The 26,341-nt window shown below is 47.4% G+C and overlaps 2 protein-coding genes across 2 annotated transcripts; both read left to right on the top strand.

Moving 5' to 3' along the window:
* Positions 1 to 15,706: 15,706 nt before the first annotated feature.
* On the top strand, positions 15,707 to 21,739 carry LOC142931322 (uncharacterized). The gene is made up of 3 exons (XM_076075213.1): positions 15,707 to 16,137; positions 20,395 to 20,466; positions 21,403 to 21,739. Exons 1-3 carry the CDS (start codon positions 15,781 to 15,783, stop codon positions 21,601 to 21,603), a joined length of 630 nt encoding a protein of 209 aa, XP_075931328.1. The 5' UTR covers positions 15,707 to 15,780; the 3' UTR covers positions 21,604 to 21,739.
* A 1,074-nt stretch (positions 21,740 to 22,813) lies between these two features.
* LOC142931285 (uncharacterized) lies at positions 22,814 to 25,934 on the top strand (the record flags this gene model as incomplete). The annotated part of the gene is made up of 2 exons (XM_076075024.1): positions 22,814 to 23,248; positions 24,777 to 25,934. Coding segments are annotated over 2 exons (627 nt in total), but the record flags the coding sequence as incomplete, so codon positions are not given.
* Between the last annotated feature and the right edge of the window lie 407 nt (positions 25,935 to 26,341).

The raw sequence follows: 26,341 nt of genomic DNA, 5'->3' as shown, positions 1-26,341 counted from the left end.
AGCCAAAAGTTTGATGGTTAGCCAAACGGTCCCTTTGTGTGTTCCCCGCTGCGACAACACTGAGAACAAGGAACACAAATTGTACGTAAGCATACACAGTCCTGCGGATGGCAATTTTCCTCAGCTAAATGCCGATGTCGAGGTCTTCCAGCCACGGGAGCTCTTCAGGAGAGAGTTAATGCAGTTTTGCTTTTCTTCCGTTGGTGGGGCGCAGACTACAGCGGTTTACTTTGTGGAGACTTGAGGCAGCCAGGCGTGGTGCTGGCCGCATCGCCGCCTTGTTGCGCCATGCCGTCCTCCGTAGGTGTGCCAATAGCGCTTGCTCCAGTGGCACGCGTCGGCTAGACGGGGTCAATCGTTGCCCGTCTCTGTGCCAACCTCTCGCGTGCCAGTGGAGGCCGGGCGACCTGTGCCAGGCTGCTTGGTCCGAGGATGGCGTGGTCTACGACGCCACGATCAAGTCGGTGGACGCCAGCGCCGGCACGTGCGTCGTGGTCTTCACGGGCCACGGCAACGAGGATGAGCTGAAGCTCGCCGATCTTCTGCCGCCAGCGGCGGAGTCTGCCGCCGGCGCTGGCGGAGAGAGCGACGCGGCCGCGAGCTGTGACGCCGACTCAGCGTCCCGGGCCGGCAAGGTGAGTCGGGGCGGCGGGGCTGTGATGGATTCGGATGAATGGATTCGTTGAGAGTTGAGCTGCCTTTCCTGCTCAAAACATGCAATGGGGCAAATGTTCATTTGCTGTGAGCCAGTGGTGCAAAAACCTGACCCCCCCCCTCCCCCAAGGCTTAAACTTGTAACTTTTCAAGACCGGTCCTGGGACCACATTGACCATCTTGCACAAACCAAAATGGCGATGTATGGTCAAACAACTCCCCCCCATGACCCAATACGGCATGGTGAGACCTTCATCTGTCAAGAGGGGTTCATGAAGGGCTGTAAATTATGGCATAATTCTTTCATTGTGGTGGAAAGGAAGCTTTTGATACATTTGTGAAGAAAAGCAGCCTAACCCCTAAACGTTGGCAGCTACGTGGCTCTCGCCAGGACGTGGACCCAGCCCGATGTTTTATTCGGCCATGTTACCGAGGGTGGAGGTGAGGAGGTGCCCTTCTTTTGCAGCGTAACAATACGAGTAGGTTGATTTGCAAGACGAAGATTTTTTTCTGCGTGGGGAATTAAAGATGTGGAGCGTCGTTGAACCAAATGCATTGCATTTTAAGAGAAGTAAAAACATGAAGAAAACCCGTTTCATGAAGGCTATTTCGATCGATTTTTAAGTCAGATTACAAACTCGTCTGCCACATGGTTTATAATTCAAGAAGATCTTTGTCTTTTACGTGTGCCATTGGAAGTACAGTGGTGGTGCGGTTCAGTGCACTACGCCCCGAACCCGGCAACTTGAGTTCGACCAATGACAGTGGCTAATATTTAATCTTTTGCTGTGCCTCCCGTAGGTTGCCTCAGCCTTAAATAGTCACCTGGTGCTGTGTGTAAATATCCACATTTGAGGAAACAAGGGCAGCCAAGCATTGTGCTGGCCAACCATCTCCATCGCGTGCCGTGCCGGCATTAATAGATGCTCTCAAACAGCATTTGCCCCAACAGTCTGTTAAAGGCTATGCGGGGGATCTCTGTCATTGTGGAAGTACATGCTGTGCCAACAATGCAGTGCGTAGTTTCAAGGCCCATATGTAATGTTATGTAAATACAGATATTACCTCTTTAGAACGAACCATTAGCGAACCTGGATTGAAAACTTAAACTGGACCTTGAGGAAACACGTGACAGCGTCAATGTGTCGCTGTGTATTTGTAATGGTTTATTTGAACAGGCATCCTAAACAAATGCTAAATTAAAACATGACATACAGGCAGGTACATGTGTACATTATTCATAGAATACAAAAGAAAAACCCATCAATGATTGGATGCTTGGCAGCGAGCACGATCGTTATATATGTAGGGTGGCTAAGGTAACCCGGACGCTGTGTGGAAGTATGCGAATCGACACGAGAATTAACGCCACTGCAGCTATGCTCGTAATAAACGGGCTGTCGTTATGAGCATGGTCCGTTATACGAGGTCAAGCCGTAGTCATTTAAGGAATGCAGAATCGCGCAAAAGCGTCTCTCCGATGTGCGTTCCCGTGTGTGCCGACGCCGCAGGAGAGTGCCCCCTCCGCCGACGACTACGGGATGCCAGGCAGACCCAAGGGTGGGCACGGAGCATGGAAGAAGGGTCACAAGCAGAAGCAGAGCGTCCCACCGTGGGCCTACCCGTCGCCACCCTTGTCCCATCCTCCCCCCTTCCCTGGCTTTCCACCTTACGTGAGCACATTCGCCTGGTGGGACACTTGAGCGTTGCCGTGTGTGTCATACGAATGAGCGAGTGTTGTTAGGCGAGGAATTAAAAGCGATTGTTACATGCCGACTAGAGCGGTTAATCGATCGGCAGGTCGCACATCGTGGGGCAAAGCGTGTGAAAGAGTAGGCCAAATACCCCCTAAAGCGGCTCTCAGTGTTACCACGTGATACATTACTCACAATACCCCCACAGTGTTACCACGTGATACATTACTCACAATACCCCCACAGTGTTACCACGTGATACATTACTCACAATACCACCACAGTGTTACCACGTGACTAGACTCAAGGTAACGAAAACAAATCGGATTCATTTATTTTAACGAAACTTTATTTTGAGTTGTATTCCCCATACAGTATATTTTTTACAGTGTTACAGGCAAATGTACAATTATTGTTATTTTTATGCCTAACAATGCTTCCCTTTTTTTGTTTAACCATAACACATTTTATAACACTTACAGGTATGTGCATTTAAATACACTTAATTATCGCGTCTCGACTTACGAACCATTCGACTTATAAAGGCTGTTCAGGAACAGAACCCATTAGTAAGTCAGCCACTTGTGTGTGTGTGTCCATGTGTGTGTCCATGTGTGGGGAGCAATAGTGTAGCGGTTAGCGCGCTGCGCTATGAACCTGGCGGCCCGGGTTCGATTCCCTCTCACGGCCAACACCAGTGACGATTATCTGAACCGGTCCCAGGCCTCCCCTAGGTCGACTCAGCCTCAAATGAGTACCTGGTGCGGTGTAAACATCGCCACTGGGGAGAAAAAGGCAGTCGGGCGTGGTGCTGGCCACCCACCCACTCGTGTACCATTTCGGCCTTCATAGGTGCTCGCTAACAGCACTTGCCCCTACAGTCTGTTAAGGCAAAACGGGGGATCTTTGTCTTTGTGTGAGGAGCGGTCGTGTAGGTTATATGTTCTTGCTAACAGCCCTTGTCCAAACAGTCTGTGAAGGCTATGCGGGGGTTCTTTGTCTTTTGCCTTTGTGTGTGATGTTTTAATTCGGGCTTTTTAACTTTTAAAATGAAATAGTTGAATGAAAGAGGTTTCTGAGCCATAAAAATGAAAGTTTATTCGTCTTGGCAATTGCATTAGTGGCGGCGGTGTTGGCATCGTGGTGATGGCGTTGTTGGTGTTGGCGTTCGCGGCGTTGGGAGTGTCCGTGACATTGGTGGAGGTGCTGACGTTGACGGCTGCGGCACGAATCAGCTTCTCATTCTCGTGACGCAGCCGTTGATTCTCCTTCTCTACGAGCCGGCTCTCCTCATGCAGCATCTGTGGATGCAGCACCATCGCCCTCTCACGTGTATTTATCCTGTGACGAATGTGACGTCATCGCCGGATGTGATGCGGTTAGAATCCGACACCGGCCGGGCACGTCAGCTGACCCCCCCCCACCCCCCCCAAAAATGGGGTCTGTGATGTCACAGACCGAGGTGCGCCTTATTTATTTATTTTAACTCAAGCGGTTTTTCGTGCCGTGCCCCTAGCGGTAGCGGGGAGGATAACGGTGGGGGGTGGGGGGACGGTAGGGGGGGTCGGGAGCGCTGCCGCGATGTACGCGTTGCTGTCGGCCATCTTACACAGGGAAAAGTTTCTCGCTTTTGCCAATCCCTGTGTCCCCTCACGGCGTGGGGGGAGGGAGAGGTGAAGGGGGGGGGGGCGTGTTGAAGACGTCATCGCCGGCTTTCCCGTTCACAACAACGGGCGACGCTTTCCTCACGTAAGATGGCCGCTGGTGACAATCGTTTGCGAGTTTGAAGTTGCAGGGCAGTTTTTTTTCTCGTCGCATTCCAGCGCCTTTCTCTTCTCTCTGATGCAGCAAGACACGCAGGCTTCCACTGCCAATAACCACCAATGACAACCAACTCACGTGTCTCCTTGTTGTTGTTGCAGTATTAATTACCTGAGGGACCGACAGCCTTGGCTTCTTCACCACCATCAACCGAGAGTGGTCTATGGGAGTCGAGTTTCTTCTGGTAGAGGGCACAGCTCCAGATTAGTTCGAGTGTAAAATAAAAGTTGCCTACAACGAGCTGGCTAAGTGCGTGAGGGAGGATGCACGACTGGAGAAAACAACTGGGAATATGCACAACTTGTGCGGGTTTCACGACGTATTGATATTTACGCCACCCAAAACAAAACCTTTATTTTTTTATTTAAAGCTTTCGTGACTGCAGTGATTCATATTCTTGGTTCTTTCGGTAAAGTCACGTTGAAGGGAAACAAAGTATGTATAAAACAATCAAAATTCTCACGACGTTTCGACCATAACAGAAACGGTCATCATCAGGTGTGAAAATGTTCTTGCCGTTGGTTTTCACAGCTGATGATGACTGCTTGTGTTGCAGTCGAAACGTCGTGAGAATTTTTATTGTTTTATATATATTATTACTTTAATGTTTCCCATCAACGTGACTTTACCGACAGAGCTAAGAATATGAATTACTGCAGTCACCAAAGCTTTAAATCAAAATTCTTCTTTTAATTAACAATTAATTTCTCCTACACAACCAAGCCAGCATCAGGACTCAAGGTAACGAAAACAAAACGAATTTATTTTCATGTTACTTTATTTTAAGTTGTATTTACCATACAGTACATTTTTTAGAGTGTTACATGCAAATATACAATAATTCTTATTTATAAGCTTAACAGTGCTTCCCTTTTTTTGTTTAACCATAACACATTTTATGACACCGACGGATATGTGCATTTAAATACAGTACATTATTGCTTCCCGACTGACAAACCATTCGACTTACGAAGGGTCCTCAGGAACAGAAACCATTAGTAAGTCAGGCACGTGCGTGTGTGTGCGTCCATGTGTGTGTGAGGAGTGGTCGTGTACGTCATACGTCCTTGCTAACAGCCATTATCCAAACAGTCTGTTAAGGCTATACGGGGGTCCTTTGTCTTTTGCCTTTATGTGGGTGATGTTTTTATTCGGGCTCTTAAACGTGTCAAATTGAAGCGTTTACGAAAGAAGTTTCTGAGACATCGAAATTTAAGTTTCTTGGTCTTGTTGGTGACGTTGGCGGTGGGGGTGTCAGTGGCGGCGATGGAGGCGGTAGCGTCATCAGCGTCGGCGTTCGAGGCGGTGGGAACGTCTGCGGCATTGGTGGACGATGTGGTGTTGGCTGTGGCAGCAAAGGAGGTCTCCTCGTTAGTCGTGATAGCGGCGGTGGTGGCGGCGTCGGCGTTCGCGGCGGTGGGAGCGTCGGCGGCATTGGCGGAGACGTTGGCCTTGGCGGCGTGGGCGGCTGCGGCACGAATCAGCTTCTCGTTCTCATGATGCAGCCGTTGATTCTCCTTCTTTACGAGCCAGTTCTGTTCACACAGCATCTGTTGATTCAGCACCATTGCGTTATCCCGAAGCAGTATCTCTAGACGCAACGCCTCATTGTCTTTACGCGTCTCCGCCTCCCTGAACCTAAGGAATGCGTTGTCGTCTTCCACCGTGCGTCTTCTTTGACGCAGCTTCACGTTTTCCTCGCACAGCATGGTGCTGTAACGCTGGGTGTTGGATAGGTTACAGCTCCAACGTCGCCACAGGAATATCTGGATCACAGCCATCATCACTATCGCAACGGCCATGAGCTGCTGTGACACAACGCATGGCAAGGGGTCTATGTTGGGCTTTGTCACCAATGGAGTCGGGTAGTTGACACTGCCTCCTCCTTTGTAGTCAACCAGTCTGGAAAAGTGAATCAAGAGCAACGCGACAAACGGTATGACTACATGCAGGAGCAGCATCTTGCCACGACGTGTTGCCAACGCGAAGCCAGTTCAGGTGTGAGACTCGCGTGTGAGCGTCACGTGTGTATTAAGCCTGTGACGATTGCGACGTCATCGCCGGATGTGACGCGCTGACCCCGCCCCCAAACCGGATGAATGACGTCACAGACCGAACCGCGCCCTTATTATTTATTTATTTGCCTCGCGCGGCGTCTCGCGCAGCGCCCCTAGCGGTAGCGGGGAGGTTAACGGTGGGGGGGGGGGGCAAACGGGGGGAGGTGGAGGGGCGTGTTGAAGACGTCATCGCCGGATTTCCTGTTCACCACAACGGGCGACGCTTCCCTCACGTAAGATGGCCGCTGGTGACAATCGTTTGCGAGTTTGAAGTTGCAGGGCAGTTTTTTTCTCGTCGCATTCCAGCGCCTTTCTCTTCTCTCTGAGGCAGCAAGACACGCGGCCTTCCACTGCCAATAACCACCAATGACAACCAACTCACGTGTCTCCTTGTTGTTGCAGTATTAATTACGTAAGGGACCGACAGCCTTGGCTTCTTCACCACCATCAACCGAGAGTGGTCTCTGGGAGTCGAGTTTCTTCTGGTAGAGGGCACAGCTCCAGATTAATTCGAGTGTAAAATAAAAGTTGCCTACAACGAGCTGGCTAAGTGCGTGAGGGAGGATGCACGACTGGAGAAAACAACTGGGAATATGCACAATTTGTGCGGGTTTCACGACGCATTGATATTTACGCGACCCAAAAAAAACCTTTATTTTTATTTAAAGCTTTCGTGACTGCAGTAATTCATATTCTTGGTTCTTTTGGTAAAGTCACGTTGAAGGGAAACAATAAAACAATAAAATATATATAAAACAATAAAATTCTCACGACGTTTCGACTGCAACGCAAGTAGTCATCATCAGGTGTGAAAACCAACGGCAAAAAACATTTTTTCAAATGTTTCTTGCCGTTTGTGTTGCAGTCGAAACGTCGTGAGAATTTTATTATATATATTTTATTGTTTCCCTTCAACGTGACTTTACCGAAAGAGCTAAGAATATGAATTACTGCAGTCACCAAAGCTTTAAATCAAAATTATTTTAATTAATTTCTCCTACACAACCAAGCCAGCATCAGGACTCAAGGCAACGAAAACAAAACGAATTTCTTTTTATGTTACTTTATTTTAAGTTGTATTTACCATACAGTACATTTTTTAGAGTGTTACATGCAAATATACAATAATTCTTATTTATAAGCTTAACAGTGCTTCCCTTTTTTTGTTTAACCATAACACATTTTATGACACCGACGGATATGTGCATTTAAATACAGTACATTATTGCTTCCTGACTGACAAACCATTCGACTTACGAAGGGTACTCGGGAACAGAACCCATTAGTTAGGCACGTGCGTGTGTGTGCGTCCATGTGTGTGTGAGGAGTGGTCGTGTACGTCATACGTCCTTGCTAACAGCCATTATCCAAACAGTCTGTTAAGGCTATACGGGGGTCCTTTGTCTTTTGCCTTTATGTGGGTGATGTTTTTATTCGGGCTCTTAAACGTGTCAAATTGAAGCGTTTACGAAAGAAGTTTCTGAGACATCGAAATTTAAGCTTCTTGGTCTTGTTGGTGACGTTGGCGGTGGGGGTGTCAGTGGCGGCGATGGAGGCGGTAGCGTCATCAGCGTTGGCGTTCGAGGCGGTGGGAGCGTCTGCGGCATTGGTGGACGATGTGGTGTTGGCTGTGGCAGCAAAGGAGGTCTCGTTAGTCGTGATAGCGGCGGTGGCGTCATCGGCGTCGGCGTTCGCGGCGGTGGGAGCGTCGGCGGCATTGGCGGAGACGTTGGCCGTGGCGGCGTGGGCGGCTGCGGCACGAATCAGCTTCTCGTTCTCGTGACGCAGCCGTTGATTCTCCTTCTTTACGAGCCAGTTCTGTTCACACAGCATCTGTTGATTCAGCACCATTGCGTTATCCCGAAGCAGTATCTCTAGACGCAACGCCTCATTGTCTTTACGCGTCTCCGCCTCCCTGAACCTAAGGAATGCGTTGTCGTCTTCCACCGTGCGTCTTCTTTGACGCAGCTTCACGTTTTCCTCGCACAGCATGGTGCTGTAACGCTGGGTGTTGGATAGGTTACAGCTCCAACGTCGCCACAGGAATATCTGGATCACAGCCATCATCACTATCGCAACGGCCATGAGCTGCTGTGACACAACGCATGGCAAGGGGTCTATGTTGGGCTTTGTGACCAATGGAGTCGGGTAGTTGACACTGCCTCCTCCTTTGTAGTCAACCAATCTGGAAAAGTGAATCAAGAGCAACGCGACAAACGGTATGACTACATACAGGAGCAGCATCTTGCCACGACGTGTTGCCAACGCGAAGCCAGTTCAGGTGTGAGACTCGCGTGTGAGCGTCACGTGTGTATTAAGCCTGTGACGATTGCGACGTCATCGGCGGATGTGACGCGCTGACCCCGCCCCCAAACTGGATGAATGATGTCACAGGCCGAGCCGCGTCTTTATTATTTATTTTGCCTCGCGCGGCGTCTCGCGCAGCGCCCCTAGCGGTAGCGGGGAGGATAACGGTGGGGGGGGGGGCAAACGGGGGGAGTTGGAGGGGCGTGTTGAAGACGTCATCGCCGGATTTCCCGTTCACCACAACGGGCGACGCTTCCCTCGCGTAAGATGGCCGCTGGTGACAATCGTTTGCGAGTTTGAAGTTGCAGGGCAGTTTTTTTTCTCGTCGCATTCCAGCGCCTTTCTCTTCTCTCTGAGGCAGCAAGACACGCTGCCTTCCACTGCCAATAACCACCAATGACAACCAACTCACGTGTCTCCTTGTTGTTGCAGTATTAATTACGTAAGGGACCGACAGCCTTGGCTTCTTCACCACCATCAACCGAGAGTGGTCTCTGGGAGTCGAGTTTCTTCTGGTAGAGGGCACAGCTCCAGATTAATTCGAGTGTAAAATAAAAGTTGCCTACAACGAGCTGGCTAAGTGCGTGAGGGAGAATGCACGACTGGAGAAAACAACTGGGAATATGCATAACTTGTGCGGGTTTCACGACGCATTGATATTTACGCCACCCAAAACAAAACCTTTATCATGGATAATATTGGTCGCGAAAGCCTACGTGTTAAACTCATTGAACATAGTTTATTGAATAAAAGTGACCATTGAAAATAGATTTAGAAAGCTCGTTCATCCATTAAATTGCTGCGTCTCTGCGTTTGTGTATCCGTGCCTCATGGCCTCATGGTGCACATGGCCTGGCACAAGCGTCGTGGTGACGTCACCGCCACTTAGTGGCGAATGGCGGTTGTGTTTGTGCAGCTGCTAGAGGCGGCTCGTGACATGTCCACGAGGTGGGGCTGCCGTGAGTGACGCCTGTAACGGTGGCGTTCTCATGAAGAAAACCTCGTCATGTTATCGGTACCCCCGTGAAAGTACTTCTTGAACTGTCCTATCTCGCAACGGTGGGCATTCATAAACAATGCGACACAAAACAACAAAACACTCAAATGCTGTCCCCATTACCCTCTCAAGTCCACACTACAACAACAACCCTTTGACACTGCCAAAAGCCGTGACCTGCTGCTCTATTAAATATTTTCGCAGTGCCACCGAGCGTTGTGACATCGTCTCACTGCAGCCACGTGCGTCTTATTCACCGCCCTGAATGGGTGTCAAAAGCAGTGGCTGAAATTAGAAGCGAATGGCAACGACTGAAGTGGGAAACCTCTCACTCGGACGCCTTCACAGCCGCCCCGAGACCTCCCCGAGGCACAAATCACACTGTGGCTATGCAGCGGTTTCAAATGCGAACTTAAAATGTTACCTTCATTAAGCAATTCACGTTGAAACAATCATTTTTAAACACGAGACGATTTATATTCTTAGCTCTTTCGGTAACGTCACGTTGAAGGGAAACAATAAAATATATAAAACAATATTTATTTTAGGAATAGGTTTTACCCTTTTAACTGGCACAAAAACTGACACCTTTATTCAAGGCATCATGTTTGCAAAAACCACAACACAAGCAGTCAGAATGCAAACAAAAAAGACAACTCTGATAATAATATGCACTGTCCTTGAATTTGATTGGTCCACACCCGAGACAGCTTTTCTTAGAGTCTAGTCTCCATTGGTGTTGGACCAGAAGACGCCAAAAGGCGTACAACTCAAAAACAGCGCACTATCAGAGTATTGAGGGCTCGGGGTGAGCATTTACATTATGAGACCTCCTTTGCCAGAAACAAGATATAGAAATAGGTTTTACCCTTTTAACTGGCACAAAAACTGACACCTTTATTCAAGGCATCATGTTTGCAAAAACCACAACACAAGCAGTCAGAATGCAAACAAAAAAGACAACTCTGATAATAATATGCACTGTCCTTGAATTTGATTGGTCCACACCCGAGACAGCTTTTCTTAGAGTCTAGTCTCCATTGGTGTTGGACCAGAAGACGCCAAAAGGCGTACAACTCAAAAACAGCGCACTATCAGAGTATTGAGGGCTCGGGGTGAGCATTTACATTATGAGACCTCCTTTGCCAGAAACAAGATATAGAAATAGGTTTTACCCTTTTAACTGGCACAAAAACTGACACCTTTATTCAAGGCATCATGTTTGCAAAAACCACAACACAAGCAGTCAGAATGCAAACAAAAAAGACAACTCTGATAATAATATGCACTGTCCTTGAATTTGATTGGTCCACACCCGAGACATCTTTTCTTAGAGCCTAGTCTCCATTGGTGTTGGACCAGAAGACGCCAAAAGGCGTACAACTCAAAAAAAATATATTTATTTTATTGTTTTATTGTTTCCCTTCAACGTTACTTTACCGAAAGAGCTAAGAATATGAATTACTGCAGTCACGAAAGCGTTAAATCAAAATAAATAGATTCATATAAAAGTATTTTTTTTATATTTGAGAAATAATTTAATCTTCTCCAGCTAGTTGGTTGGGGCAGCGCCCCAACGCGCCTAGGGGGGACGAACCGCGCCTGGCAGCTCCGTGTCCGTGTCTGTGTGTCTCTGTCGATATGTCTCACTTCCTGTATCTGTACCTCCTGACCAAAGCAAGTGCACGGGTGGCTGAACCTACAGGGTTGCCACGAAGAGTTGTGGCATTGCCATCACTCTGCCCACCAAAAGAAAGCACCTGCCTGGCCAATTTATAGTGGCTGCTGTTGTTGTATGCGGGCAGTCCCCTCATTCCAGGGCCTTGGAATGAGGTGCAGCAGACAAACATGAATGGTGTTTGGAAAAAGCTTTGCTCTCAATATGTGAATTATTTCAGGGGGGTTGAGGAAACGATGTCCACAGTCATTGACAAAAATCGTTGGATTGGGAAAGCAAATTGAGCAGGAGATTGAGGCCGATAAAGTTCAGCAGTTGCTCAGCTCCCATTCACAAGATAGGACCAATGAGGATCTCATGTAACTGGAGGCAGAAGAGTTTACTGATTAAGCTGACGTCACTGAGAAAAAGATTTCCGGTATTTTGAAGCTGGCTTGACTATTTTTGAGGTTCAAAATCCTAACTCATATAGATTCTACATTTTATCTACATAATGACACCTTGCCGATATTAACTATGTTAACCTATTTGTATTTTTTATTTTTAAATTATATCTTAAAGCTATTTTATATTCGATATTTATTCAATTTTATATACTTCAGCCCCTTGGTGTTAGTTAGACTTTTAACCCTTATTATTACAGTAAGACTTGTTTAAAACTTATTTAAGATTTTAGATTCCTATATGTTGAATGTATGCACCATCCTGCCAAAGTAAATTCCGTGTCGGTGTGAACTTTCATGGCGAATAAAACCCTTTCTGATTCTGATTCATATTCTTAGCTCTTTTGGTAAAGTCACGTTGAAGGGAAACAATAAAACAATAAAAAAATATATAAAACAATAAAAATTCTCACGACGTTTCGACCATAACGCAAATGGTCATCATCAGGTGTGAAAACCAACGGCAAGAAACATTTGAAAGAAGTGGCGGTTTGCATTTATTTGTTTTCAAACGGTGTTTGTATTTATTTAAAAAAAACGTTAGCGCCACGGATAGCGATTTGACAGTTTGTTTAGAAGGACGAGTCCATCTATGTTCTGAAAAGAGGAGGGGGGAGACGAAAAATTAATGCATGCTGTCTGAAAGCCACCGTAAGTGTGAACTATCGATTAAATAAATGAATAAATGTGTAGGGGTGCTATGGGGAATAAACACATGGCACGGGAAGGTGTGGTTCACCCACACCTTGGTGGCTACAACAACGTCCGCTAAGGCTCCAGTGGGTATAAAGTGCGGGGAGCCAGGGAGCTCGGGGCAGAGTGTGGGGCCCGAGGCTGAAGCAACCAGTGAAGAAAGAAGGCCAGCTAGGTGAGACCCTGGAACTCCTGTGACCGCTGCCCTTTTCAGGGCCGGCACAGCAAGCCAGTGGTGCGGCCCCAGAGCCCCAGAGTCAGAGTCCTTCTAAGGGCCGGTCTGGTCGGCGGGGTGCCGAGATCTGATAGCCTCCCTTAGAGCCCTACCAGGAGGAACTGGGAGCCTAGAGCTTAGGCTAGAGAGCCTGGGGTGTGTTCCCGAGTTATACGGGTGGAGGGGCCGCTACCCCTTCTAGTGTATCCCTTGTTAAGGTTTAAATAAATAGTGCTGCTTCTATTCTGCCGTCTCTGTGTCCTGGAACCCACTACAAATGCACCGTTTAAAAATAAATAAATGCAACACGCCAAATGTTTCTTGCCGTTGGTTTTTCACACCTGATGACCGTTTGCGTTATGGTCGAAACGTCGTGAGAATTTTTTATTGTTTTATATATATTTTATTGTTTCCCTTCAACGTGACTTTACCGAAAGAGCTAATAATATGAATTACTGCAGTCACGAAAGCTTTAACTTATATAGATTCACCAATGTCTCTAGAGTTGGCAGTGATGGGTTGAGTTTCCACTGTATTTAAAGATATATGAACAAAATAATATGGCCTCTGTCCAAGTTTCCCTTGATAGGTTTTTCATGAATGTTGAAAGAGAGCCAGAGCCAACCCGACCAATCTCTCCAGAAAGATTTCAAGAAAAGTTTCCTGAAAGGTGCCCTTCACCACACTCGCTTGCGTCACTATCATTTAATTAACCATTCAATTCGCCTACACAACCAAGCCAGCATCAGGACTCAAGGTAACGAAAACAAAACGGATTTATTTCTTTATATGTTACTTTATTTTAAGTTGCATTTACTATGCAGGAATTATTTTTAGAGTAAAGTCACGTAGAATGAGAAAATAATAAATTTATAAAATAAAATAACAATAATATTCTCATTCTACGTGACTTTACCGAAAGAACCAAAGAAGATGAATCATTGCAGTCACGAAAGCTTTAAATCGAAATGTATTTTTAGAGTGTTACATGCAAATGTACAATAATTATTTAGAAGCTTAACAATTCGTCCCTTTTTCAACGGTTTTAATTAACTTGATTCCTGTTTGTCGTGGTCAAATCTTGTAATCAAAATTGGGTCCACTTCCCGTTGTCCAATCAATTCCACATTTTGCACACGTACTCAGATCCGGTGACAATGCATGCCAGTATAAAAATTGGCATCAATTAATTCGCTACTTTAAGGCAATTTACATTTTGTATGGACGCCTTATTATTTATATATAATTGTGTAGGCAGAAAACGCCGCGGTCCCTAAACTGTGGAATCGGCTCACACAGTTCATAGTTCCATTTATTTGGTATAGCCCTGTGAGCCATTCGGCTCTTGAATTAGGTGCAACCGCAACAAACAAAAACATGAACAAGAAAACATCTTAAAGTGACTATGTGACTGTGCAAACAGAAAATCCAGGAAAAAAACATCAAAATATTCCTGAAATAGCACCGTACACCAACGCTGTGTGCAAAATCCCAGTGGGATGCAAGTCAAATAACAACAACCACAAGATAACTAAGATTTAGGCCATCAGTCTTAACTCCGTACTACAATAAACAAAAACATGGCCAAAACCAATAAAACGTTTTCGAAATCACCAAAATAAAAGCCATAAATGCAACGTAACAGTGATCACAAAAAGCAGGTGCCGCGTGTCTCAGGCGACATTGATGCACTTCTCGACCGTGAGTTAAACGAAATTGTTAATAATAAAACCGATGTTTTAAAAAACACTATTTTTCAACGAATTTATTTGTTTAACCATAACACATTTTATAACACTGACGGGTATGTGCATTTAAATAGTTCATTATTGCATCCCGACTTACGAACCACTCGACTTACAAAGGGTCCTCAGGATCGGAAACCTTTAGGAAGCCAGGCACTTGCGTGAGTATGCATCCATTTGTGTGTGCATGTGTGTGTGTGATGAGCGGTCGTGTAGGTCATACGTCCTTACTAACAGCCCTTCTCCAAACAGTATGTTACCGCTATACAGGGGTTCTTTGTCTTTGGCCTTTATGTGTGACGTTTTATTTGGGCTTCTTTAACTTATAAAATTAAATCGTTTAATGAAAGGGGTTTCTGAGTCATCGAAATGTAAGTTTTTTCGTCTCGGTGGTGGCAATAGTGGCGGCGGTGTTGGCGTCGTGTAAATGGTGGCGGTGGTGGTGGCGGTCACGTCGTTATCGTCGGTGACATTGGTGGAGGTGCTGACATTGACGGCTGCGGCGCGAATCAGCTTCTCGTTCTCGTGACGCAGCTGTTGATTCTCCTTCTCTACGAGCCGGCTCTCCTCATGCAGCATCTGTGGATGCAGCACCATCGCCCTCTCCTGAAGCAGCATCTCTCGACGCAACGCCTCATTGTCCTTACGCGTCGCCGCCTCCCTCACCCTCAGGGTGGCGTTGTCGTCTTCCACCGTGCTTGTTCTTTGACGCAGCTTCACGTTGTCCTCGCACAGCATGGCGCTGTAACGCTCGGCGTCGGATAGGTTACAGCTCCAACGACGCCACAGGAATATCTGGATCACAGCCATCATCACTATCGCAATGCCCATCAGCCGTGACACAACGCATGGCAGCGGGTCTATGTAGGGCTTTGTGCACAATGGAGTCGGGGTCGGGTACTTGGCACTGTCTCCTTTATAATCGACCAATCCGGTAATGTGAATCAAGGTCAACATGACAAACGCCTTGACCCCATGCAGCAGCAACATCTTGCCCACGCGTGTTGCCAGCGAGGAGCCAGTTGGAGTGTGAGCGTCACGTGTGAGCGTCACGTGTATTTAGCCTGTAACGATCTGTGACGTCGCCGGATGTGACGCGCTTAGAAATTCGATACCTGCCAGTGACGTCAACTGACACCGCCCCCAACAATTATGTTTGTTACGTCACAGACCGAGGTTGCGCCCTAATTAATCATAAAACATTTTTATCACGCGGCGTCTCGCGCAGCGCCTATAGCGGTAGCGGGGAGGATAATGGCGGGGGGGGGAGACGGGGAGGAGGGGGCGGGGTCCGTAGCGCTGCCGCGGTGTACGCGTTCCTGTCGGCCATCTTTCACAGGGAAGAGTTTCCCGCTTTGGCCCAATCCCAGTGTCCCGTTTCTTCGTGGGGAGTGGGGAGGTGAAGTGGTGACGTGATGATGACGCCCATCGCCGGCTTTCCCATTCACAGCAGCGGGCGACGCTTCCCTTGCGTAAGATGGCCGCCGGCGGCGAGTCGCAGGTGTGCGGTGGCGGCGTTCAGGGCGCACATGGGGCGCGCGCTCCCTTCACTCGGAGGCAGCGAGAGAGGCGGCCTTCGATAAGCTCCGATGAACAACACCCAGCTAAAGCAGCGTGTCTACTTTCTGCTGCTGTTCGTTACGTAAGGGAACCGGCCGGCTTGGCTTCACCACCACCACCCCCGCCGCCAACAACAACCACCACCACCTTCAGTCGCGCGCTTCTCCTGCGAGGTTTCAAAGCTCCTGGGGGGCCTCTTTGCGGGCTCTCTCGCTCGCTCGCACCATCGTCCATGGCCGTGTCGCGGGGAGACGTCGTCTACCAGAAGGGGCAGGTGAGGGACAAGTCGCGCCCGCTCCTCCTCCTCTCCCATACCCCCTCCTCTTTGTGCTCCACGCGTCCACTGCTGGACGAGGGCCTCTGCACACCCCGTGGGGTTTATTAACTTGACCATACTTCACCTCGCCTGCTCAGTGCGTTATGTTATTGACGTTATGTTGTTGTGTTATTGACGTTATGTTGTTGACGTTATGTTGTTGACGTTATGCTATTGACGTTATGTTATTGACGTTATGCTATTGACGTTATGTTGTTGACGTTATGTTATTGACGGTATGTTATTGACGTTATGTTGTTGTTTTATTGACGTTATGTTCTTCTTTGGTTCTTTCGGTAAAGTCACGTAGAATGAGAATAAAATAATAAATTGATAAAATAAAATAACACAATAATATTCTCACGACGTTTCGGCCACAACACAAGCGGCCTTCATCAGGTGAAGGGACGAGACTGGAGGACAGCGCTGGAGTGAAAAAAGCCACGCTCAGATCACGACCTTTAAGCTGTGTCAGAAGAAACAAAGCGCCTTGACAAAGGAATTAGCATATAATTTAGCATTGAAATGGCCGAGTGAATAGCTTGTGACTGGTCACAGAAATGGCTATGTTAAAGTTAAAGCATACACATCCGCAGAGGCACCCCTTGACAAAGGAATTAGCATAGAATTTATCATTGAAATAGCTAAGTTAAAGCATACACATCCGCAGAGGCACCCCTTGACAAAGGAATTAGCATAGAATTTAGCATTGAAATAGCTGAGTGATTAGCTTGTAACTGGTCACAGAAATAGCTATGTTAAAGTCAGAGCATACACATTCACCGAAGTACCTAGTATAAATCAAACAGGAGAATTTAGCATTGAAATAACTAGGCGAATTTAGCATTGAAATAACTGAGTGATTAGCTAGTGACTGGTCACAGAAATGGCTATGTTGAAGTCAAGGCCTACACATCTGAGCTATTCACAGTAACTGGGTATACAATACAATGTATAATGAATACTATATAGTGAACCAATAAAAAAACTAAAATATAAATTACCTTAATGTTATCAATAAACGCTATATTTTCCAATCAGCTAAGCTACCAACAATAAGTCGTTATATATCACAATGCTATATGGCGAAAAAATGGGTGTGTGGGTCCAATTTTTTGCAGGAGAGGTGATTGAATTTGGAAATCAAATTGTCCCTACATTTGGTCGACATAGTGGCAGCCGAAGAGGTAGTCATATTGTCTACATGTTCCCAATCCGATGTAGACATTGTTGCTGTCAATTTTAAGTGTGATTTGTAGAGTGTCTTGTCTAACTGATCGAGTTAGGTGCGTGTAAGTCTGAATTTTTTCCGAGATAAGAGCGAAGCTAATTCTAGCTAGAATTGGTTTTGCATTGAGAGACGTTGCAACAGCAGAGGTTAGTGTAAATGCGGTTGGTATTACCTTAGAGTCGCGGCATCTCTTCAGAAAGGTGAGAGTCTCGATTAGTTGATCCTTCTTATCCCAGAGTCTGTTGAATTATCTTAAGGATGTGTGAAATCCCTCCCCGTAGAGGCGGTTAAATTTCGATTTAAAGCTTTCGTGACTGCAAGGATTCTCTTGTGGAGCCACTCAAAACCATCACCTTACCCTACATTGCAGGGGTCACTAAAAAGATCTCCAAAATCCTGAATAAACACAAGATCCAGGTCCGATTCAACACAATACATAAAATCCATGATCTAGTTCCATCTGTAAAAGATGCTGTTCCAGACATACAGTACCCGGGCGTTTACAAACTAAAGTGCCTCTGTGGTAGTAGCTACATTGGAGAAACCAAACGACATATCTGGGACCGCATCCGTGAACATAAAGCAGACTTGAAACACGGTAGGACGAACTCCTCTGCCGTGGCAGATCACTGTTATAATTCAGTGGGCTCACATGACATTGACTTCTCCAAGACGGAGGTTCTTTGCAAACCAACCGGCTACCATGAGAGATTCGTTCATGAGGCCATTCACATATACAAGCACAGAGACAATTTCAACCGAGAAGATGGATTCTGGCTTAGTAACCATTGGAAAGATGTTTTAAACCATTTCCGTTCTTAATTCATTGTTTTTACGATGACCTTCAGACCGCAGCTCTTTCGCCAGCATTGACTCTTAATACCTCTCACACCACGGTTAATGGTATGGTTTACAACATGGAGTATAATAGCGCCTCGCAGCTGTCTCTCTCCCCCTCCTCTGTTCCGACCTTGGATGAACTCGTCCGTCTGAACGGGGCCCGTAGCTATCCGTGTTGCTAAAGTTGAGGGTGAGAATCCACCCATTTTTTCGCCATATAGCATTGTGATATATAACGACTTATTGTTGGTAGCTTAGCTGATTGGAGAATATAGAGTTTATTGATAACATTAAGGTAATTTATATTTTAGTTTTTTATCGGTTCACTATGTAGTATTCATTATACATTGTATTGTATACCCAGTTACTGTGAATAGCTCAGATGTGTAGGCCTTGACTTCAACATAGCCATTTCTGTGACCAGTCACTAGCTAATCACTCAGTTATTTCAATGCTAAATTCGCCTAGTTATTTCAATGCTAAATTCTCCTGTTTGATTTGTACTAGGTGCCTCGGTGAATGTGTATGCTCTGATTTTAACATAGCTATTTCTGTAACCAGTTACAAGCTAATCACTCAGCTATTTCAATGCTAAATTCTATGCTAATTCCTTTGTCAAGGGGTGCCTCTGCGGATGTGTATGCTTTAACTTAGCTATTTCAATGCTAAATTCTATGCTAATTCCTTTGTCAAGGGGTGCCTCTGCGGATGTGTATGCTTTAACTTTATCATAGCCATTTCTGTGACCAGTCACAAGCTAATTACTCGGCCATTTCAATGCTAAATTCTATGCTAATTCCTTTGTCAAGGCGCTTTGTTTCTTCTGACACAGCTTAAAGGTCGTGATCTGAGCGTGCCTTTTTTCACTCCAGCGCTGTCCTACCAGACAGTCTCGTCCCTTCCCCTGATGAAGGCCGCTTGTGTTGTGGCCGAAACATCGTGAGAATATTATTGTGTTATTTTATTTTATCAATTTATTATTTTATTCTCATTCTACGTGACTTTACCGAAAGAACCAAAGAAGATGAATCCTTGCAGTCACGAAAGCTTTAAATCGAAATTTGAAGTTATGTTGTTGACGTTATGTTATTGACGTTATGTTGTGTTATTGACGTTATGTAGCATCAGTAGAGTCGTGGCTGTCGGATGCACTTCTTCTGTATGCTGTGCACCGCGAAGCAGAATGAACACGTTATTGACGTTATGCTATTGACGTTATGTTGTTGACGTTATGTTGTTGTGCTATTGACGTTATGTTGTGTTATTGACGTTATGTTATTGACGTTATGTTGTGTTATTGATGTTATGTTGTTGACGTTATGTTCGCACGGTACGCGTGTACAGCGCTGTCTGCGCGTGCACGGTTGGGCTTACGTGCATTGTACAGTGACACTACAGTGCGGTGTGAATGAAGTCAACAGTGCACTACTTTGTGGCGAATCAACAGCGGTGGTCATATGCGAGTCGCCGCTCGCCGCCCTCGAAATGAGGAATTTCTACCACTGGCTCGGTATATAATTTCCTCTTGCTATCAGTTTCGACGGTGTACTTGCATTCAATTAACCTGCAAATTGCGTGTGTGTCAGCACTGTACGGAACTCGAGCCTTCACTCGCCCGCATTCACAGACCCGCTCTGGTACCAGCGTGGTGAAGTATGGTCAAAACAAGCGCCGCAATGCGCCGCGCCCTGGTACTTCAGTGGACGGACGTCACTTCTCTCGCACAGCGCTCCGGGTGTCGGGGAACGCCGTGGGTCTCGCCGCGTGCTGAGCGTGCCGCGTGCTGAGTGTGCCACGTGCGGCGTGTGCCACGTGTGGCGTGTGCCGCGTGCTGAGTGTGTGCCGCGTGCTGAGCGTGTGGCACGTGCTGAGCGTGCCGTGCGCTGAGCGTGTGGCACGTGCTGAGCGTGTGGCACGTGCTGAGCGTGTGGCACGTGCTGAGCGTGTGGCACGTGCTGAGCGTGTGCCGCGTGCTGAGCGTGTGGCACGTGCTGAGCGTGTGGCACGTGCTGAGCGTGCCGCGTGCTGAGCGTGGCACGTGCCGCGTGTTGAGCGTAGCACGTGCTGAGCGTGCCGCGTGCGGTCGATGTCGACTCAAAAGGGTCGTGGTGGTGATGGTGGTGGTGGTTGTGTGCCCTGTGTAGAGTGACGATTCTGACATTTGGGACGGCACAGCGCTCATCAAGGCGTATGACAAAGCCGTCACGTCCTTCAAGGTGAGTGTCTCAGACTCTGGCTGTGAGCTCAACCGGTCCTGGGCCTCCCCTAGGTCGACTCAGCCACAAATGAGGACCAGGCGCAGTGTGTAAACATTGCCACTGGGGAGACAAAGGCAGCCGGGCGTGGTGCTGACCACCCACCCCCTCGTGTGCTCTTCCGGCCTTTCTAGGTGCTTGCTAACAGCACTTGCCCCAACAGTCTGTTAAGGCTCTACGGGTGGGGGTCTTTGTCTTTGTATCGCTTGTCTGTGTGTACTTGTGCACTTCGTATCTCTGTGTGCGTGTACATGGTTATATTTACATCTTGAGACACAACACACCTGTTGCAAGGGATACCCGGGAAAGCCCGACAATATAACACACTTTGTCTAAACGAACTTCCTCACCAGGCGGCGGAGAACGTGCACAGTGATGCATGCGCAGGTTGGAAACATGTCAGCCACAAACATGAATGGGGAAAATGGGCACACAGTGGTTTGACAGCATTGTTGCTAACTCAATAAGGCTGCATTATGCCTAGACTAGTTATAATAAATGGCACTTGACATTGTGCCATAGCAAAGTGACGTAGGATTTCTAAGAGCGCGCTTTTTTGAGTCGATGAGCCATTTTAAATGTCATGTGAATGCGTACATTCATACGCAGCGGGAATTGCTTCTAAATCCTCAAAATTATCCCAGAAAGTCACTCAAATTTGGTCGCTTGGTAAACCCCCAAAAATGCTTCTAAATCGAGCAACAAAATTGCTGAGTTGGCAACACTCTACGAGCCGTTCCAAAGTAGTACGTGTATGTACAGAAGCAGGTCTAGACACCCGGTCCTACACGTCTTAGAGCAGGGGTGGGTTACCTACGGCCCGTGACTTCGTCAGTGTATATGGCCGTGGCCACACGAAACCCAACCAACCTCAACTAACTGACCGTGTTCTTTCAGACAGCGCTCAAAAATGGCACCGCCACTTGCGAGAGCCCCAAGACCTGCGGGGAGACAAAGTCCGTGAACAAGCGGGCGAAGACACGGAGACGGCACAAGAGGAGCAGCGTGTCGCCCTCCGACAAGGTAAATATCCTGAAGCAGAAGATTACTGGTGCTCTGGATGTGGCTGTCACGTTTATTTGCAAATGTGATTTATAACTTTGACCATTACCTGCGTGATGTTAATAGTTGTCCGCTTTGTCGTGTCTGCTGTCCAACCTATATTGGTCTTTCACCAATATTCTTCACAGGCCACCGCTTCTGGTGTTTGGCATTGTAGTGCTGCAGGGAAATCTCAGGGAGAAGGTCCATGAAGTTTGCTTCTCCTGACAAGCAAATTATTTCATGAGACCTCCTTTGCCAGTATTAAATTATGATAATAGGGTTTTCCCCTTTCTGTTTTATTGCCAGAAAGGGGAAAGCCATATTATCATAATTAAATTCTTCTTTTGCGTAGAAACCCCCCATGATTTCGTGAGAGAGTTGCTTCTGCCGAAATCCACTCTCAGTCTGTTTAGGCTCCACCATGTGAGCCATTTGGAGCTGTAGCCAGATGCGAGCTCAGTGTTAATGTGCCATTTTATTGAGAGACTGCTACTGTGTGGTGTTATCTCGGTGTGGTCTGGGACTGTTTTGTTGTTTTTTGCTGCCTTGCCCAAGCTTGATAAATCGGACTCCCGTAATTAATAAATTTCTTTGTTTATATTTAGTGACTTGCTAACCATTTTCTTTATTTTTCACTCCTATCATTTCATTTGTATTTTTTGCTGTTGTACCTTGCTGACCTCCCCATTCTGGACCATCTGTGAAAATGAGCTTCATAGCTCATCGAATTCCTCCAGTCTAAATAAAGATTCTCATGTATGTATGTTGAACTGCTTTCGCACCATATTCTTGGTTCTTTCGGTAAAGTCACGTAGAAGGGAAATAATAAAATAATAAAAATTAAACACTAAAATTCTCACGACGTTTCGCACCGTACATAGCCAACCGCGCTAGTCAGAGGTGCGTGGGAAGTACAAGAAACTGAACACAAAAAGCACTTCTAAAGAAATTAGTTTTCAGTCTAGATGTAAAAGTGCGTAGCTCCAGTGGCTTCCTAATATCGGAAAGGAAGAGCGTTCCAGATGGCCGCAGAAGCGCATCTGAAAGTGCACAGTGAAAAATCGAGCCAAAAGTTTGATGGTTAGCCAAACGGTCCCTTTGTGTGTTCCCCGCTGCAACGAGACTGAGAACAAGGAACAGAAATCGTACGTAAGCATACACAGTCCTGCGGATGGCAATTTTCCTCAGCTAAATGCCGATGTCGAGGTCTTCCAGCCACGGGAGCTCTTCAGGAGAGAGTTAATGTAGTTTTGCTTTTCTTCCGTTGGTGGAGCGCAGACTACAGCGGTTTACTTTGTGGAGACTTGAGGCAGCCAGGTGTGGTGCTGGCCGCATCGCCGCCTTGTTGCGCCTTGCCGTCCTTCGTAGGTGTGCCAACAGCGCTTGCTCCAGTGGCACGCGTCGGCTAGACGGGGTCAATCGTTGCCCGTCTCTGTGCCAACCTCTCGCGTGCCATTGGAAGCCGGGCGACCTGTGTCAGGCTGCCTGGTCCGAGGACGGCGTGGTCTACGACGCCACGATCAAGTCGGTGGACGCCAGCGCCGGCACGTGTGTCGTGGTCTTCACGGGCTACGGCAACGAGGATGAGCTGAAGCTCGCCGATCTTCTGCCACCAGCGGCGGAGTCTGCCGCCGGCGCCGGCGGGGAGAGCGACGCGGCCGCGAGCTGCGACGCCGACCCGGCGTCCCGGGCTGGCAAGGTGAGCCGGGGCGGCGGGGCTGTGATGGATTCGGATGAATCGATTCGTTGAGAGTTGAGCTGCCTTTCCTGCTCAAAACTTGCAATGGGGCAAATGTTCATTTGCTCTGAGCCAGTGGTGCAAAAACCCGACACCCCCCCCCTCCCCCAAGGCTTAAACTTGTAACTTTTCAAGACCGGTCCTGGGACCACATTGACCATCTTGCACAAACCAAAATGGCAATGTATGGTCAAACAACTCCCCCCCATGACCCAATACGGCATGGTGAGACCTTCATCTGTCAAGAAGGTTTCATAAAGGGCTGTAAATTATAGCATGAATCATTCATTGCGGTGGAAAGGAAGTTTTTGATACATTTGTGAAGAAAAGCAGCCTAACCCCTAAACGTTGGCAGCTACGTGGCTCTCGCCAGGACGTGGACCCAGCCCGATGTTTTATTCAGCCGTGTTACCGAGGGTGGAGGTGAGGAGGTGCCCTTCTGTTGGAGCGTAACAATACGAGTAGGTTGATTGGCAAGACGAAGATTTTTTTCTGCGTGGGGAATTACAGCTGTGGAGCGTCTTTGAACCAAATGCGTTGCATTTGAAGAGAAGTAAAAACATAAAGAAAACCCGTTTCTTGAAGGCAATTTTGATCGATTTTTAAGTCAAATGACAAACTCGTCTGCCACATGGTTTAGAATTCTAGAAGATCTTTGTCTTTTATGTGTGCCAATGGAAGTACAGTGGTGGTGCGGTTGAGTGCACTACGCCCCGAACCCGGTGAATTGAGTTCGACCAATAACAGTGGCTAATATTTAATCTTTTCCTGTGCCTCCCCTAGGTTGTCTCAGCCTTAAATAGTCACCTGGTGCTGTGTAAATATCCACATTTGAGGAAACAAGGGCAGCCAAGCATTGTGCTGGCCAACCATCTCCATCTCGTGCCGTGCCGGCATTAATAGATGCTCTCAAACAGCATTTGCCCCAACAGTCTGTTAAAGGCTATGCGGGGGATCTCTGTCATTGTGGAAGTACATGCTGTGCCAACAATGCAGTGCGTCGTTTCAAGGCCCATATGTAATGTTATGTCAATACAGATATTACCTCTTTAGAACGAACCGCTAGCGAACCTGGAATGAAAACTTAAACTGGACCTTGAGGAAACACGTGACAGCGTCAATGTGTCGCTGTGTATATCTAATGGTTTATTTGAACAGGCATCCTAAACAAATACTAAATTAAAACATGACGTACAGGCAGGTACATGTGTACATTATTCATAGAATACAAAAGAAAAACCCATCAATGATTGGATGTTTGGCAGCGAGCACGATCGTTATATATGTAGGGTGGTTGAGGTAACCCGGACGCTGTGTGTATGCGAATCGACATGAGAATTAACGCCACTGCAGCTATGCTCGTAATAAACGGGCTGTCGTCATGAGCATGGTCCGTTATACGAGGTTAAGCCGTAGTCATTTAAGGAATGCAGAATCGCGCGAAAGCGTCTCTCCGATGTGCGTTCCCGTGTGTGCGCCGACGCCGCAGGAGAGTGCCCCCTCCGCCGACGACTACAAGATGCCAGGCAGACCCAAGGGTGGGCACGGAGCACGGAAGAAGGGTCACAAGCAGAAGCAGAGCGTCCCACCGTGGGCCTACCCGTCGCCACCCTTGTCCCATCCTCCCCCCTTCCCTGGCTTTCCACCTTACGTGAGCACATTCGCCTGCTGGGACACTTGAGCGTTGCCGTGTGTGTCATACGAATGAGCGAGTGTTGTTAGGCGAGGAATTAAAAGCGATTGTTACATGCCGACTAGAGCGGTTAATCGATCGGCAGGTCGCACATCGTGGGGGAAAGCGTGTTACCACGTGATACATTACTCACAATACCACCACAGTGTTACCACGTGACTAGACTCAAGGTAACGAAAACAAATCGGATTAATTTATTTTCACGTAACTTTATTTTGAGTTGTATTCCCCATACAGTATATTTTTTACAGTGTTACAGGCAAATGTACAATTATTGTTATTTTTCTGCCAAACAATGCTTCCCTTTTTTGTTTAACCATAACACATTTTATAACACTTACAGGTATGTGCATTTAAATACAGTAAATTATCGCATCCCGACTTACGAACCATTCGACTTATGAAGGGTCTTCAGGAACAGAACCCATTAGTAAGTCAGGCACTTGCGTGTGTGTGTCCATGTGGGTGTCCATGTGTGTGTGAGCGGTAGTGTAGCTGTTAGCGCGCTGCGCTATGAACCTGGCAACCCGGGTTCAATTCCCGCTCACGGCCAACAGTGACGATTATCTGAACCGGTCCCGGGCCTCCCCTAGGTCGACTCAGCCTCAAATGAGTACCTGGTGCGGTGTAAACATCACCACTGGGGAGACAAAGGCAGTCGGGCGTGGTGCTGGCCACCCACCCACTCGTGTACCATTTCGGCCTTCATAGGTGCTCGCTAACAGCACCTGCCCCTACAGTCTGTTTAGGCAAAATGGGGGATCTTTGTCTTTGTGTGAGGAGCGGTCGTGTAGGTTATACGTCCTTGCTAACAGCCCTTGTCCAAACAGTCTGTGAAGGCTATGCGGGGGTTCTTTGTCTTTTGCCTTTGTGATGTTTTAATTTGGGCTTTTTAACTTTTAAAATGAAATAGTTGAATGAAAGAGGTTTCTGAGCCATAAAAATGAAAGTTTATTCGTCTTGGCAATGGCATTAGTGGCGGCGGTGTTGGCGTCATGGTGATGGCGTTGTTGGTGTTGGCGTTCGCGGCGTTGGGAGTGTCCGTGACATTGGTGGAGGTGCTGACGTTGACGGCTGCGGCACGAATCAGCTTCTCGTTCTCGTGACGCAGCCGTTGATTCTCCTTCTCTACGAGCCGGCTCTCCTCATGCAGCATCTGTGGATGCAGTACCATCGCCCTCTCCTGAAGCAGCATCTCTCGACGCAACGCCTCATTGTCCTTACGCGTCGCCGCCTCCCTCACCCTCAGGGTGGCGTTGTCGTCTTCCACCGTGCTTGTTCTTTGACGCAGCTTCACGTTGTCCTCGCACAGCATGGCGCTGTAACGCTCGGCGTCGGATAGGTTACAGCTCCAACGACGC

This window comes from Petromyzon marinus, chromosome 52, assembly GCF_048934315.1.
Source record: "Petromyzon marinus isolate PM22_M1 ecotype Great Lakes invasive population chromosome 52, UKy_Petmar_22M1.pri1.0, whole genome shotgun sequence".
Taxonomy (NCBI): Eukaryota; Metazoa; Chordata; class Hyperoartia; order Petromyzontiformes; family Petromyzontidae; genus Petromyzon; species Petromyzon marinus.
The sequence above is the reverse complement of the archived record's forward strand: the minus strand, read 5'-3'. Positions and strand labels throughout refer to the sequence as shown.